At 42.9% G+C, this 16,783-nt stretch overlaps 1 protein-coding gene across 1 annotated transcript; it reads left to right on the top strand.

Annotated features, from left to right (window-relative positions):
- The first annotated feature begins 501 nt into the window (after positions 1-501).
- Positions 502-3,497, top strand: PENK (proenkephalin). Its single transcript, XM_014952634.1, has one exon. The coding sequence runs from the start codon at positions 2,690-2,692 to the stop codon at positions 3,182-3,184; it is 495 nt and encodes a 164-aa protein (XP_014808120.1). The 5' UTR covers positions 502-2,689; the 3' UTR covers positions 3,185-3,497.
- The last annotated feature ends 13,286 nt before the right edge of the window (positions 3,498-16,783 follow it).

Below are 16,783 nucleotides of genomic sequence, written 5' to 3'. Positions count from 1 at the left end.
CCATCCCGCTGCCCGCGGTGGGGGGGCAAGGAAAAATCCGAGTGAAAACGTAAAGGAGAAGGGGAAATGGCGGAGAGGGCAGCTCTGCAGGGAGAGGAGGGGTCGCCGCCGGGGTCTTTGGCCCCGGGAGGGCTTGGGGAAGCCGGGCGGGACGGGAGGGGGGTCCCCGACCCACGGCTGAGGATGAGCTCCCTCCATCCAGGTAGGATGGCAGTCGAGCTGAAAAGCGGGGGCGGGAAGGGGAAGGGGGGGATCTGCCTGAAATCTCACCCCAAAAAAGTGAAGTTCAAGGCTGGTTTGAGGAGCGCAGCCACGGGAATATGCCCGTGAAAGATCTCCTTTGGCGTTGTCTCCCAAGACAAATCTCGGTAAGGAAACTCCGGAGTGCGGGGGGGTGGGAGGTGTGTCTGTGATTTGAACGGTGTTGAAATCATTTAAAAGTATAGCAATAAAGGCAGCTTAACTTGAAATTTAAGGATCGGGGTCGGTGAAAGTCGGGGGTCCCTCAGCCCACCCTGAGAGCTCAGGCTGCCGAGCCCTTTGCCAGTGGGACCTGAGGTTCCTGACCTCGGGTAGATCCCTGTTGAGGCATCCTGCTGAGGGCACATCCCAATGATCTGAAAAGTCTTGTTCCTATGGTGTCAGCAGTTATTTGGGAGCACACAAAAGGAAAGATGAGACCCTATTCTTACGCAGAATTAATCACTGCTTGCTCCAAATGCTCAAGGACTGGCTCTTAATCACAGCAGGTTCATAAGGGCAATATTTTTAGGATGGCTGGCAAAACAGTTCGCTATACTTTCTTGCATCCATTAGCTTTCAAGCAAACTTAAGCTTAACTGGGGAGAAAGGTGGTAGTTTGCTCTTTTGGAGGGAGGGATATGTGCTTTTTGGAGTGGATGTTGTGGACACCTATACTGATACTGCCTCTTGTACACCTCCAGTAATTATTCAAGAAAGAATCCAAGTCCCCTTCAGTAACACCACTTATTAGCTGCATAGGAAAAGAAATTATGTGCTGTACCTTGTGTTTGCTATGCATGTACAAACAATTTTTAGAAACAAGTGTTTCTGGATGTTGGCATCTAGTAACATCATAACTGAATTTAGCCCATCATGTCTGTAAGAGACAAGATTATCACTTTGTACATGGTTATTTGTACCCATGAGATTGGTATATGTTCATTTGGCAATAGGAGGTTATTAAAACTGAGAAGGGGAAAGACCTATTCTTGCTTTGATTTAGAGTGATTTCAAAGTCAGACTGAAGCTGAGATCCCATTCTCTTTACATCATAACTATAACATATAGCAATAAGCACCTAGTGCCATTTAAATTATTGTGTCGCAAAATACATAAATCCCTTTAATTTTCTTGTGATCATATAAAAAATCATATATAAATTTCTCAGAACTAAAATGTGGCTCAAGAGACAGGTAAGGGCAGAGGTAGAAAGCTGGTCAGTTTGCTATTACAGAGAACCGTGCTGGGGTTTAATTTCACACTGTAAAAGCATATTGAGGTCCTTGGAAAACATCATTCACAGGCAGAATAAGTGTTTCTCTTACTGAAAATAATGATGATTTCTTCTTCAGTTATTGTGTTATGAAAACCATGGGAAAAAAGGAAAATCACCAGACTGACCTTTTTTGCAACTGGATGTGTGGCTTCACAAGAAGTAGATTCTCTTGACGTGACAGAGATAGTAGTGGCCAATAGATACGTTATTATCTTTACAGGACAGGTTTTGGAATATGCATACAGGTACTGAGAAAGTTTTTTATGTCTTAGCCTGAAAATTTTTCATTATAGTCAGAAGCAACATGGCTTTCGATTTTTTCCCTCTTTCTGATGGTCACTACTTTGTATGTCCAAGTAGCAAAACCAGAGCTTTGATCCTGCCTAAGAGAGCCTGTATTTCTACACTTGTGTTGCACGTTTGAAAGATGTGTTCCATGAAGAGAAACTAATGATAACACACAAAAATTAAGCCTTCAGAGCCATGCAGTGTGTTGAAGGCACCGAGCGGTGCAGTGCAGCTGACAGTGCCATGTAACTTCTTTTGCTAAAATTTCTGAATGTTGATTTTAATTACAAAGATTGAATGCACTTCTACACCTTCATGGTGGAGCAAGCCACAGTTGGGTTTTAGCTTCCCAGTGGTAAATAAAATAATCATAACAACACACCCGAGCATAAGGGAGGTGCAGGAACTGCACGTGGGGCTTCCTTTGAAACAGAAACGTAGGGGCAGCCTTGACATGCAGGACCGACGACCCATCTTGTCTGGTGTTCTGTCTCTTGGAGTGCAGACTACCATGTCCTTCTGAGAGGGATGTGAGGAACATCAGAACAGACAGGCACCAAGTCAGCTGCTCACGAAGAGCAGTCCTTCCAAGCCACTCACAAAAGAGAGGCTCTCTCGTGGCCTTTTAAGAAGGAGTAAGGCTAAGAGGAGGTGGCAGTGAGGTGCTTGTTACTATCAACTCCTTCTCAGTAAACCGCATCCGTTTTTCAGGCGTGTACACTAGAATGTGAAGGAAAGCTGCCTTCTGCCAAAGCCTGGGAGACCTGCAAGGAGCTCCTGCAACTGGCGAAGCTGGATCTTCCTGAGGATGGCAACATTGCTCCAGGAGACAGGAAGGAGCTGGACGAGAACCATCTGCTCGCAAAGAAGTACGGAGGCTTCATGAAAAGATACGGGGGGTTCATGAAGAAAATGGATGAGCTCTATCGGGTAGAACCGGAGGATGAAGCTAACGGAGGAGAAATCCTGGCTAAGAGGTATGGAGGGTTTATGAAGAAAGACTCGGATGACGATGCCCTTGCTAATTCCTCTGATCTGCTGAAGGAGCTTCTTGGAACAGGGGACAACCCCGAAGCGGGGCATTACCGAGAGATAAACGACAACGACGGGGACGTCAGCAAAAGGTACGGAGGTTTCATGAGAAGCGTAAAGCGCAGCCCCGAGTTGGAAGATGAAGCCAAAGAGCTGCAAAAGAGATACGGTGGTTTCATGAGAAGGGTGGGCAGGCCAGAGTGGTGGCTGGATTACCAGAAACGATACGGTGGGTTTCTTAAGCGCTTCGCCGACTCCATTCTCCCTTCAGAAGAAGACGGGGAAACTTATTCCAAAGAGGTCCCAGAGATGGAAAAGAGATACGGTGGATTTATGAGATTTTAATACCTTTCCCTTTATCCCTTTTGTCCTAAATGAGAAAGACTGCCTTACTGGTCATAACTTATTGTAACGTGTTGCTTGTACTGTACAGTTTTTTACTGTCCTTGGTTAATGATGCAACCTGCGATTTGTTGTTTCAGGTTCTGTGTTCTTTCAAGTCAAATAACTAATTTCTGTTTTAGTCAAGTTTCAGTCTGTATTGTAGTTTCCATGCTAGAACTATTTTGATTACTGTATTCATTTTCTTTAAAGAGGAAGTACATCTACAGTAGAGTTGCTTAACTGTATATACAATAAATTCTTCATCCTAACTGCATAAATTCTGAAATGTTATTTATTTCCTCTCAGTCATTTAATCAGACATCATCCCAATTTTTCTTTAAGCAGTCAGAGCAATGCCAACCTATTTTCTGTAATTAGAGTTTGTACTGCACACACAACAGCTGAAATGCATTTTTGTCTTTAGTTTTCTCAGTTTCTTAGAGTACTAGAATAATAAATATGCTCTAAAGTGGATATAACTTTATTTGCTCTAACTGCTCTCATTTTAACTAGTTAAAAGAACAAATGTTTAAAGCCTAAATTTATAATTCATAGTGTTTAGCCAATTCACATGAAAAAAAAAAAAAACCCATAAGTGTGTTTGACTTACAAGCACTAAAAACATTTCTCCAGTGCACAACACAATGCCATGTTTGATTAGTTACACCTTTTATATCCATTCAATATAGGATTGCACAGCTGGCCTTAAAGTTATAAGCACTAACTCAAAAAGCTGTCAGTCAGTCTGTGCAAAATAAACATGACCCAAAACTGCAGGAAAAAAACCTTCAAAATCCTTATTTTATAGATCTTCTGACAAAACAGGTTTCCATGGAACAGCTTTGTGCCTGGTTCCTCAGCTGGTATAATGGCACTCCTGAAGTGTGGGAAACTGCTGGTCAGTCTTTTCTGTTTCAAACAAAGGCAGAATAAGTAAATCTGAGAAAAAAGAGAAAACCCAACGCTAACACTGTCGATCCTTTGGCACTTTCATAGGTGGCACTTACATCAAAGGCCAGCTCCCATCCCAGTGTGCGCTTCCTTCCGTGATTCTGACTGTCCCCCTAGATTACTAGTCTACTTTTCCCCCACCTACTGCTACTAATTACTGATTACTTCCCACTTAACATGATAAAAATTGCTTTCAGCGCTAGCACTGACAATAATGTAAAGTTTCTACAGCCAAAATCCTCAAAGCTGTTTAGACACCTGATTATTGCTGAAATAGTTTATGGGAGCTAGATGTCTAAAACCATCTATGGCTCTGCATTCAGTACCTGTGTTTCAGTTTTGCACAGTATGGACTCTTGACACAAAGGGCAAATTGAGGGTCTGACATTTCTTTAACTTCAAGTCAGCAGCATCTTCCAGGTGCTTAAAAATTAAGCTGCATTTAAATATGCACTTAAAAACCTCACCTCATACCATTAGTTGTGATTGTTTTTGCCTTGGCCCTCAGAGGATGATATAGATGGTCTGAAATGGCCTAAATCCTGCTGAAGAGTTCACAAACCTCAAGGCCTTCCTTTTCCTTCACTAAAAAGCATGACAACAATTTTCATACTGTACAGAACTGATGACACCAAATTTTAAAAGGTAGAAAATACAGATGCCTGTAGAAACTCCATGGCTTTTTCAGTGTTCCCAATCACCTTTCTAGAGTGTTCTTCAAGATGCCACCAGCCACAGGAAAAGTCTTCTTCCTGTTCATTCCCCCCACATAGCACCTGCCCACTAGTGGCTGGAGGAGATCAGTCAGGCTCCTGGAACACATCACGTGGGTGGTTTCATAGAATCATAGAATCATTCAGGTTGGAAAAGACCCTTGGGATCATCGAGTCCAACCATTAACCCTGCTCTACAAAGTCCTCCCCTACACCATATCCCCCAACACCACATCTAAACAACTCTTAAACACGTCCAGGGATGGTGACTCAACCACCTCCCTGGGCAGCCTATTCCAGTGTCTGACCACTCTTTCTGTGAAGAATTGTTTCCCAATGTCCAGCTTAAACCTACCCTGTTGCAGCTTGAAGCCATTCCCTCTTGTTCTATCACTGATAACCTGTGAGAAGAGACCAGCACCAACCTCTCTATAATGTCCTTTCAAGTAGTTGTAGAGAGTGATGAGGTCTCCCCTCAGCCTCCTCTTCCTCAGACTAAACAGTCCCAGCTCCCTCAGTTGCTCTTCATGAGATTTATGCTCCAGGCCCTTCGCTAATTTCGTTGCCCTCCTCTGCACTCGCTCCAGCACCTCAATATCTCTCTTGTATTGAGGTGCCCAAAACTGGACACAATACTCCAGGTGTGGCTGAGTACAGGGGGACAATCATCTCCCTACTTCTGCTGGTCACACTATTTCTAATACAAGCCAGGATGCCGTTGGCTTTTTTGGCCACCTGGGCACACTGCCGGCTGATACTCAGCCACTTGTCAATCTTTCTGACTAAAACAAGCATTGATGATGCAGAAGGTCTACCAGTTGTCACTCATCCTTCACAGTTAACAAAAAAATTGGTGATTTAATGAGGAATAGAGCTCCAAAACCTTTTAGACCCAGAATGTATCTTGGATAATGAAGTGTTTTGATCTACTACACCTTCCCATTTGTATCAATTCATATAGTAAAAAAAGTACTTGGTACAAACATCTAACTGGGATATACGCATGCAACCCAAAACATGGGGTGCAGTGAGGGCAAGCAAAGTGGAGGAGGACGTCTCTTCCAAGGTTGAACAGGCAGGTGGCCATGTACACGGAAGGGGGATGCGACTTTGATTCTCTGAATGAAATAGCAAAGCTGAATAGTCCTCATTCCATTATAATTGAAAACCTCTCCAGTCACTTTCTTGCTGTAATAATTATAATTTAAAAGATGTGAAATTAGAATAAGCTCTAATTTCTTCTATTGACGTGGAATTTCTCATCTTATGACTTTCAGTTATGCCATCACTCAGAGGCTCTCTAACGCTAAAGTGTTTTAACGTTCTCTGTAATTAACATTTCAGATGAAATCAGCTCAAAATGTGCCAGTGAATCAAGCAAGGTTTCCTGAAGTCCGCTTTACTAAATCACAAATCAAAACTAAGGTTGAAGATAGGGTCTGCTGGGCTGGGAGATGAAAAAGGGCATCTCACTCTCGGTCCAAGCTCTGAAAGGATCCCCTAATTTTCCTCTTACAAAGCATTCCTACAACTGTCATTTCGTCAGAAGATTATTTTAACAGCTGTATTGCTTTATATAAATAAAAGCTGAAAGGAGGAAAGCCTGATGCCCTGAAGAAAATTAATTGCAGGAGTATTCTGAAGGAAGAAATGTCACCCTGAGACCAAAACCCAGATACTACATTTCCTTTCCCTGGCTTTTATCATTGCCTTGGCATTTTTACACAGCAATCAATATTCCAGAGTATGATTAAATATAGTATCATTGGTCTGAATACTGAGTAAGTATAACAAAAACTGAATATGAACAATGAACGCTGGAAGGATGTAGACCAGTCAGGAGATTAATGCCTCTGCATTAGGAACAAAAGGAAGGAAAATACAGTGTAGTTAAGGCTAGGAAGGGATGAGTTAGGTTTTTTAATAGGAACTAATTAGAGGAAGGAAGCAAAAAAAAAAAAAAAAATATTTCCTGAACCAAATGGAGTTCACGTACAGGAGCAGATCATGAGGGAGAGAGAAGGTGATGAATACGATGACTTCTGAATACCAAACTGCATGCAGCTGGAGCTCTGCCTGAAAACCTAAGCTTAAATCTTGGGATAATGAGGAAAGGTCATAGAGCCATTCCCACATCTCAGATGAACTTGGCGTGTTCTATGAGCTGAAATATGAGAGCATAAATTTTAATTTCCTGGGGGATTTTTTCTGCTAAATGCATATATAGTATGATATACAATAAATATAAATGGCTACAAACCCATTTTTACAATAATTATTTTGTAATTATTTCTAAATAATTATAATTTACTTTAGAATTGTTTATAACCCTTTCATAAATACAAGTAATTATAACATCAATGTTGTTAGCTGTTTTAGATAATGTTTCCCAAGATAGAATCTTTATAAGAAGAGAAACATGTTCTAATTTAATATACTGAAATAAGTATTATTAAACTGGTCAATGTAGACTCTAACTGTGCACTGGCTGATTTGAATTCTGAAGGAAACTTAATTAACAAGAACCAAAGTTTTCAATGTATGCTTATAAGGGTCTGTCTGTCATTTAGGATGGTTTTCAAGGCCTACATATAAGGCAAAATGACAAATTCATGGTACAACTCTACAATTTATGTATATGTCTCAGTGCCACAGAATGTTTTCTTCACAGCCTTCTTCCTCAAGCAGAGCTCAGCTGGACACAAACAGCAGGATTTCTTCTCATGTCAACAGAAGCATCCCAGAATTTGCAACTTAAAAGGCAAATAAATGGTTAAGTTCCCTGACCCCAGGTTTCTTTAAGGATGAAGAAATTCCTGGTATGGGTTAGCTGGCCCTGAAACCCATTTTATTTACAGTGACGTCCCCGGACAACTCAAAGGAGTGTACCATATTTCTGGCCTTTTTAAGCACTGAAGTGGGATCTAAAAAGTCACACAGAGAGCAGTGTGAGCACTTCCCTACCCGAGTCTGAAAACTCATGCTTCTCTTCAGTTCCCAATCCCATGGGTGATTCAGGCATCACCAAAGAGATCCTTCTACCTGTTGGAGACTTGCAGTCTGGTCTCTTTCTCCAAGAGCACCCGCTTTGGCCGAGCAGAGACTTCATCTCTCCCTCTGCCATCCTACCACCTCTTGTAGAAATCCCTTTGTCAGCCTCCACTCGCAGCCTTGGGTGTAATTTCACCACCCACACCACCGAGGTTTGCTTTCTGGCTCAGACCATAAAAGACCATTGTATACATTAAATTGGAGAATGACTGAGAACCTCCAGTTCCAAGCCCTGACTTGGGGAGGTTAGCTGGCTATTTTTAGATTTTCTCCTTTTTTGATCGTAATCCTTTGCTGCCCACCATATTAAAAATAGGTATGCGTATCAACAGGAGTGCACTGATTACATAGAATCTGTATCATAACTGCATTTCATAATGCCATAAATCTATTGCCTTTATGGACCACTACTCCACCCACCTAACCGGGGTCGGGAGCTATCATGAACATAGCTGTAAGCAACGAACAGGGGAGCAAAGCCAGCTGTAAATCATTAATCCGAGCATTCAATTACTAATCCCATCAGCCTCATTTAAAGCATTTAAACTGACAGTTGCATATCCAATTAACTGTTGCTATAGAAAACGAAAATGCTTAGAGGTATTTGACAGGCAAATCTTTACTGGCCCAGCAGGGATTTAGACTGAATTTGTTTAATTAGATTGTGACTTTACCTAAATTGAGCATTTACTGTAATCCTTGCTGAAACCATGGAATGAAATCTCTCCAGGTTAAACAGTCATCACAAAAGCACATCACCCTGCTTAAATGATTTGCTAAAAGCGCCGTGCTGCACTGCTTCCTCGGGGAGAGGGCTGGCATGTCCCCGTACACAGGGTATGACCACTAAACCTCTCCAGAGCTGTCCATCTCCATAGCTATTCTCCCCTATGAGGACAGACTGAGAGAGCTGGGATTGTTCAGCCTGGAGAAGAGAAGGCTCCAGGGAGACCTTATAACAGCCTTCCAATATCTGAAGGGAGCCTACAGGAGAGATGGGGAGGGACTCTGTGTCAGGGAGAGGAGTGACAGGACAAGTAATGGTTTTAAATTGGAAGAGGGGAGATTTAGATTAGGTACCAGAAAGAAATTCTTTCCTGTGAGGGTGGTGAGACCCTGGAACAGGTTGCCCAGAGAAGCTGTGGCTGCCCCATCCCTGGAGGGGTTCAAGGCCAGGCTGGATGGGGCTTGGAGCAACCTGGTCTGGTGGGAGGTGTCCCTGCCCATGGCAGGGGGGTTGGAACTCCATGATCTTTAAGGTCCCTTCCAACTCTGACCATTCTATGATTCTACACAGGAGCACCCACAACCTCTTGCCTTTCTGCCACTACTCCTTTTCTCAACACAAGTCTTCTCCAGCCCAACAGTGATTGCTTGCAAAAGATCTTACCAACCCTCCTATTTTCCTACTAAATTTCAATGTATGCATTGCCTTGCACTCCAAGTGCAAGCTGAGATCCCTGTGCAGACCTCTGAGCAGAGCTCGTCTTGATCCCAATCCATATAAAATTACAGGACACTGAGTTATGAAAACAGTTCCTACACTCCTATGAGAATCTGCATCTTAACTCTTACACTTAGTGCCTCTGGAAAATACTCTAAAACACTTATTCAGGTAATGCTTTTTCTCTCTCTCATTAGCAGAGACAATGGCGGGGGCAGTATAAATAATAGGTGATACTCTTTCATAAAAGCAGTTGGGGCAGATAAGCCACACAAGCCTTTCTTAGAACATACACACCAACATTTTTCAATCATGACCCGCAGTATAAATGGAGTTCACAGTAAGAGACTTTCACATTTCTCTACATTTCCATCTTCATCTCTGCAAATAACTATCTGACAAGGGTGGGAAATGGGACTGAAATTTCAACTGCACCACATTTCTCCACCTAGAAATATCTTCATCTCTGCAAATAACTATCTGACAATGATGGGAAATAGGACTGAAATTTCAACTGCACCGCATTTCTCCACCTAGAAAAATATTCCATAGAAGAAAGTCTTTTTCCTTTTTTTTTTTTTTGTTAGTACAGCATAGCTGTCATGCTGTGACAACTAATGCCACAGTTCATGTGACAAAGTCATTCTCAGAAAGTGATTAACTCCTTCTTTGCCCATCAGCCAGAAAGCAAGCTGTCAGCTTCCAACTGAACAGAAGCAGTGGAAACTAGTGACAGCGGTGATTAACTCCTTCTTTGCCCATCAGCCAGCAAGCAAGCTGTCAGCTTCCATCTGAACAGAAGCAGTGGAACTAGTGACAGCAAAGAACTTCCGTGGGATCCAATGCATGCTTAAACTCTTCTTACAGAGCTGTGGATCAGGAGATTCGAGATACGGGAGGTGTTTCCCTCCCAGGTATCCATCATACTGAGTTTCTCTATAGTAACTGAGATAAAAACTACTTAAACCAAGTTCTCAGACGAGATTAAGAGGTTCAGAAGTAATAGGTTCTCCCTCTACTGTCTAATAGAGGAACTCAAGAAGAAAGGCAAATTACTTAAGACCATATCCAAGTGCCATTAAACCCACAGGCAAATAAACAACCCATCTTAGTGGAGTAGCCCAATTGCTTATCACTCAAGCTGAAAAGGATTAAAGAGAGAAAATAATATATAGTTCCACATTCATAAATAATTTCAGTCTTCTCAATTAATTAGGAGTTGGGGAATACCACTTGGCAGAAAGAACTGGTCAGACTACATAAGAAAAGACTTTGTATGTCTAACCAACTTACAGAAGACATCATTCCCCTGGCCAGCTTCTGGGGAATAGGGACATTTCACCCCGGGAAAGCACACCAATTTCCCTTTTGACCTGCCTACACATAAGAGAAAACTTTATAATTTTGTCCTCTACTCGTTTGCCTAAACCTGTGTCCAAGATGTCTGGCTATTTCCTTGTGAAGACCACGGTCAACAGTAGCTTTTCCCAAATGACACACACTTCTAGGGATTTGAGGTTCTGCAGCTTAAATCCTTAAGTGCCTTCAGGCACAATAATGCCAAGCTCTGTGCTTTGTGCCCTCTCCTTCAGGAACGGTGCCATCAGCTGTGTGTTCTCCTTGGAGTGAAGCAGCAGACAAGCCTTGGCGCCCTGCCTTAGCCAGATGTGACTGTGCTATGACAGATACCACATCTGGGTACTGCCAGATGACAAGGAGTACAAACCTGGTGTGGGCTAGGCGTGTACACCACGCACCTTCTCAATTGTGGGGTGGTGCTGCCCTTTGACCAACGTTGTCATTACTCACGGGCAGAACATTAAGCACCTGCAGGGTTGGATGAGGGTGCAGATGAGTAAGAGCTTTGAAGATGGATGTGGCACGCAGGGGCCTGCTGAGGGATCCCTCCTGAGCTATAGAGATCTGCTTCTGTAGGCTCGCTGTGGCCTGGCTGAGGATTCAATAGCTGAGGATTTTCTTTACTGTACTAAAAGTCTTTCAAATGCCCATGAGAAATACAAACCCTGTAGGCTGCAGTAGCCTACAGTTATCACATCTCAATTAATTTGGCTGACTGGGTGATGAAGTATATTGAACCAATAGAAGAAAAGAAAAAAACAGGGGAAAGTAGCTCCTCTTTGTTCCCCACTATTTCTTGTAAAGAAATCAGCTCATGCTTTAATTCAGGATACAAGATCTAAGTTTTGTGAGCTGGAACTCCTTTTCCTCTTCATTTATAGGGTGTACAACCACTTCCCTCGTATCTCTGATCAACTCCATCATGAGATAGAACAACAGGTTCACTGCAGAATGTATTCCCTTCTGGGTGCTCTGTTGTACTCCTGAGTTTTGGCCAAAGCTGTTAGAAATAATATCCACAGATCCAAGATTAAGGCTGTGCTGAGGATTTCATTTCCTTCTGATGAATTAAACCCACGCCTTTGATTTTGTTTAGCTTAAGTCTGTGAGACTTCAGACTGAAACCTTTGAATCCTGTGGATAAAAAGTATGTTTTGACACAGACATTTCAGAGACAATTTGAGCTTTCCCTGCCCTTCTGAAAGTTAAAATTATTAAAGAAGGGCTGGGGAGTTAAGGTTGTTGCATACCCTGTGTAATGAGGGATTCCCACATTCCGTCTTGTATCCCATATTGGATTACCCTTAAAAGTAATAATATGTGACTAAATTCAGTGTCACAGACAGATCCTATAAATATGTGACTAAATTCAGTGTCACGGACAGACCCTATAAACTTCTTGTCCAGGTCCTTATAAACCCAGACTACTTCTTTTAACAATATCAATTCACTAACATCACTGAATACTAGTGAGCTGCAGAGAGCTGTTTTTCCTCACCAGGCCTTGCCAGCACTAAATAGTTCCCCTTTTGAGGAATTAGGCATTTTGGGATTATTTTTCTCTGAATATATGAATATAAATTACTTTACCACATGACCTGCACAGCTACATTAATTGCTAGCACTCATATGGTACCAAACTACTTTTGAATGCCTGAAATAAAACTCTTCCACAAATTCAGCAGAGCTCTAAAGCACTATTAGAGTCTGTAGAAATTAGTTTTGTCATAAAATATTAAAATATCACTTGATGTTTAGCATCTCTCTTTGCAGCATGTGAATGGCTTATATTAACTTTTTAAAAGACAAACGCCAGGCACTCAGCTCCCCAGTAAAATAACTGTTCATCAAGCACTTCCATAAAGTAATCTCATTCTACTAAATCAATGTTTCTTTTTGGCAGTAGAGTTTTAAGTTTTACATGCTAATAACACATTAATGCCTTATTAATACATTGCAGAATCACAGATATCGATGATATATTGATGATGTATAATCACACATATTGATACATACTTAATAACTGTTTATAAAAAGCTGTGGAATATGGTAATTACTAGTAATTAATAATGTGTATTTACAGCATACATTACAGCTCAAAGGTCAGATGCATTTCAATATCATTCACCTCAGTGCCTTGCAAGTAAGCTTCTTCACATTCATGATCAATGTGTAATCCACTAAAATATTCAAAAGGTCCAGCTGTCTTGAGAACAGGAGATAATTAACTCTAATCCTTGCTCCCAATCAAGAGGCCAGTAAAAAGAGTTACACTTTCACTTACTATGTATGGCCTCTAGCAGTTTTGACAACTTGTTGTTCCACAATAAACAAAATACTTACTGAAATATTATGTCATCTCTATCACCCTGGCAACTGCAAGCGGGACAGAGGATTTGCACCATGAAAAGAGCTCATCCACATTCCTTACTACATGGGTAGGTTTTAGCATGTGTGTTTCACCAATTCTTATGCAGTCAAAAAAGCAGGATAGTGATTTATATAATAGAATTGCTTGATAGACTTGATAGGCTTAATTTCATACACCTGCTATAACTTCTTGTAACATGGAATCATAGAAAAGCCAGGTTAGCTTCTCAAGGATCATCTGATCCAACCTTTCTTGGCAAAAGCACAGTCCAGACAAGATGGTCCAGCACTTTGTCCAGCTGAATCTTAAAAGTGTCCGATGATGGGGAATCCACCACTTCCCCAAAGACATTATTGCAATGGCTGATTATTCTCATTGTGAAAAACGATCCTCTTGTGTCCCTTCTGAATCTCTTCTGGAGTAACCCATTACCCCTCATCTTTTCCGTGTGACTCCTTGCAAAAAGGGAGTCTCTATCTTCTTTTGTAGATGCCCTTTAAATACTGGAACATGGTGATAAGGTCTCCCCTAGGCCTTCTTTTCTCGAGGCTGAACAAACCCACTACTTGCAGCCTTTCCTCTTAGGGCAGGCTCCCCTGTCCTATGACCATCTTGGTGGACCCTCCACATCTTTTTTGTACAGCATATTGCATACAGCATATATCTAGACAGTATATACAAAGCATACAGAGGTGCATAATGATGCTGGTGTACTGTCATTTTTAGCTATTCTCAGTTGTGTGGTTATTTCTGTTCTTGATCTTGTTAGTGGCGTAGCTTTAACTTTTAAATTGATGCATTTGTGCATTTGCCCTGTTTCATATTTTTAATAGCTGTGTTATGATTAAAACTAATGTCAGCCATCTGCAGGTTTGTTACTAGAAGGTCAACAATAAAAATAGAATTGTTTGCAGGGCTTCTCTGGCTGTAGCATTATTTTATTGTTTTTTTTCCAGTGCAGGCAAACGTTGTAGACAATTTAATTCCTGTATTTTTACTATCACCTATGAAATGAAGCTCTCATAAGTGATAAGTTTCATAACTTCAAACCATTTGAAGTTCAGTGCAGAGAAAGGTAAGGCTGGTGCTAGAGACTAGTTACTGTGCATACAGCAGCCAGAAGAGTGAGTTTCTCTTTGACAACAAAATTCAACATTTTGAAACACCGGGACAAAATTGGGGCAAAAAAGCCCCACATAGACATGATTTCCAAATGCTAAACAAGTCTTTCAAGGAGCCATCAAATCTAGCTGGTGGTGAGCAGAATGTGACCTGTCCTAAATACTTTGTGTCCCCCAAGACCCTTGTCACTTAACCACGTCCATTTTCTGTCTGAAGCTAGTGATGAGACGTAACCCTCCACTACCGCACTGAAGCCTCTAATTTAGCTATCTAAATTATTAATCATCATTGTCAGCTTGACTGCTTGTGGAATGACAGCTAGCTGCTTCTGAGGACAGTGCAGTGTAAAAGCAGGGAAGTTATGTGTTTACACACTTGCATAAGCCTGTTTTGGGAACAGGCTCCTCCTGTTACCTTACGGCTTGCAAAGTTCTGGTTGCAACACCACTCCTTACAGACGTGGTTCACCTTGAAGTGTTGCCCTAATAAACAAGCATCTCCTCTGATTTGTTTCATAACCAGGAATTCCTTTCTGAATCATTTCATCTTCCCCTTCGCATAACCTGCTGCTTTTGCCGCCAATTTACTGATTACAGCGTAAGGCACTTGGACTTACCTTCCCCACCTATTGTGCATCGGTTGGCACCTTGTTTGGAACCACAGTTCATTGAGGCTTTGAGATCTGTCTTCAGCCTCATTGGGTGCATTTCAGTTTCACCTTTCCCAGGCATCTAAATAGGATACTCAACAGTTAACTGTGCAGGGAAGTAACATCGCTTCCATACAATTACTAGCATTGACAGCGTAGAATTTTCCACCATATTTCTTGGGTAAATGACATCAACTTATGTGAACTACCACTTTATTTCAGCTGGAAATTAATGCCCCATGGTTCTCCATAAACTGTTATCTGAATTGTGTTTACAACATGGATGTGTGGACCAGAGTGTACCATGACTTTATTCAAATAACTTTCCTTCTACAAGTTGCTGATAAACAAGACCAGACCTTTTAGTATCACTTACTCAGCATGCAAAGTACAGCAAATAAGTAGTGCTCTCTTCATTTGCCTTTTTGCATAAACGGCGCGTGGAAGATGTCACGGTGATCGAGACAAGCTGAGAACATAATAGGAAAAGCAGAGTCTTACAGAGCTGGGTAGGAACATGGCTTTCCATTCGGTCTTGGGAAAAAAAATACTGACACTTTGGTGGTGTGGGACTGCTATTTTACAGCAGGATAATGTCTGTGTGGAAAACTGAGGATGCACACCTGTCCTTTTAAAAGATGTAAACGATGATAATGGGGTGGTTTTACTGTTTTATAGGGCGGCATTTATCATAGAATCACAGAATGGTTAGAGTTGGAAGGGACTTCAAAGATCATGAAGTTCCAGCCCCCCTGCCATGGGCAGGGACACCTCCCACCAGACCAGGTGGCTCAAAGCCCCATCCAGCCTGGCCTTGAACCCCTCCAGGGATGGGGCAGCCACAGCTTCTCTGGGCAACCTGTTCCAGTGTCTCACCACCCTCACAGGAAAGAATTTCTTTCTGATATCTAATCTAAATCTCCCCTCTTCCAGTTTAAAACTGTTACTCCTTGTCCTGTCACTACACTTCCTGACAAAGAGTCCCTCGCCAGCTCTCCTGAAGGCTCCCTTCAGATATTGGGAGGCTGCTGTAAGGTCTCCCTGGAGCCTTCTCCAGGCTGAACAACCCCCTGATTTATGATCGACATCTCCCTTTCTACTCCCGTTCCAGCAAGCGGGCAAGCTGGAGAACAGTGATTTATTATATAAAGTAAGAAGCGTTCGACTTCCTAACTGCAATAAAGTAGCAGTAGAGGAAGCAAAGAGCGCTCGCTTTCCACCTCCCTGGCCAGATCGTTCCTCAAGTCCCGAGGGAGATGCCAACCTGCCACGCCACCACCCTCCCGGTTGGGGCAGGCGGGTGACGCAGCAGCACGGTTCCCTCACCCTGGGAGCAGCGGGTGTTGCCCGACAGACGGCTTTGGGAAGCCACCGGGGGCTGACACCCTCCTCCTCAGAGCCAGAGACAAACCCTCCCGGGGGCCAGGACGGGACAACCCTCCCCAGGGCGGCGGGCAGGTACGGGGCAGCCAGGACTGTCAGGGCTGCGGGGGCCAGGCGGGACAGGGCCGGGGGCATCCCGGGGAGCTCTGGAGAGAGGTGGGGAGGGGACCACAGCAGCGGGGACACGGGAGACACCCCCCCTCTGGGGGGGCAGCGAGCAAGGGGGTGTTGGGTCAGGGGTGGGAGCACCTTCTCCCGGACCTTGCCGTTCCCCTCCCAAAACGCTGTCATGGAAACGGGATGGTCAAAAAGCAGGATCCAAAGCAAGGTTCGTAACTCACAGGGCAGTGCTTATGGCTGTGGGGTTGGTAACTTGCTCACAAATGAAAATATGGTGTGTGATTTTGGGGTGTTGGTGGACAGCCGGCTGAACATGAGCCAGCAGTGTGCCCAGGTGGCCAAGAAGGCCAACGGTATCCTGGCCAGGTCAGGAACGGTGTGGTGAGTAGGACCCAAG

The sequence above is a fragment of the Calidris pugnax genome, unplaced genomic scaffold, assembly GCF_001431845.1.
Source record: "Calidris pugnax isolate Ruff unplaced genomic scaffold, ASM143184v1 scaffold182, whole genome shotgun sequence".
Lineage (NCBI taxonomy): Eukaryota > Metazoa > Chordata > Aves > Charadriiformes > Scolopacidae > Calidris > Calidris pugnax.
This window is presented reverse-complemented; position numbering and strand designations above follow the sequence as displayed.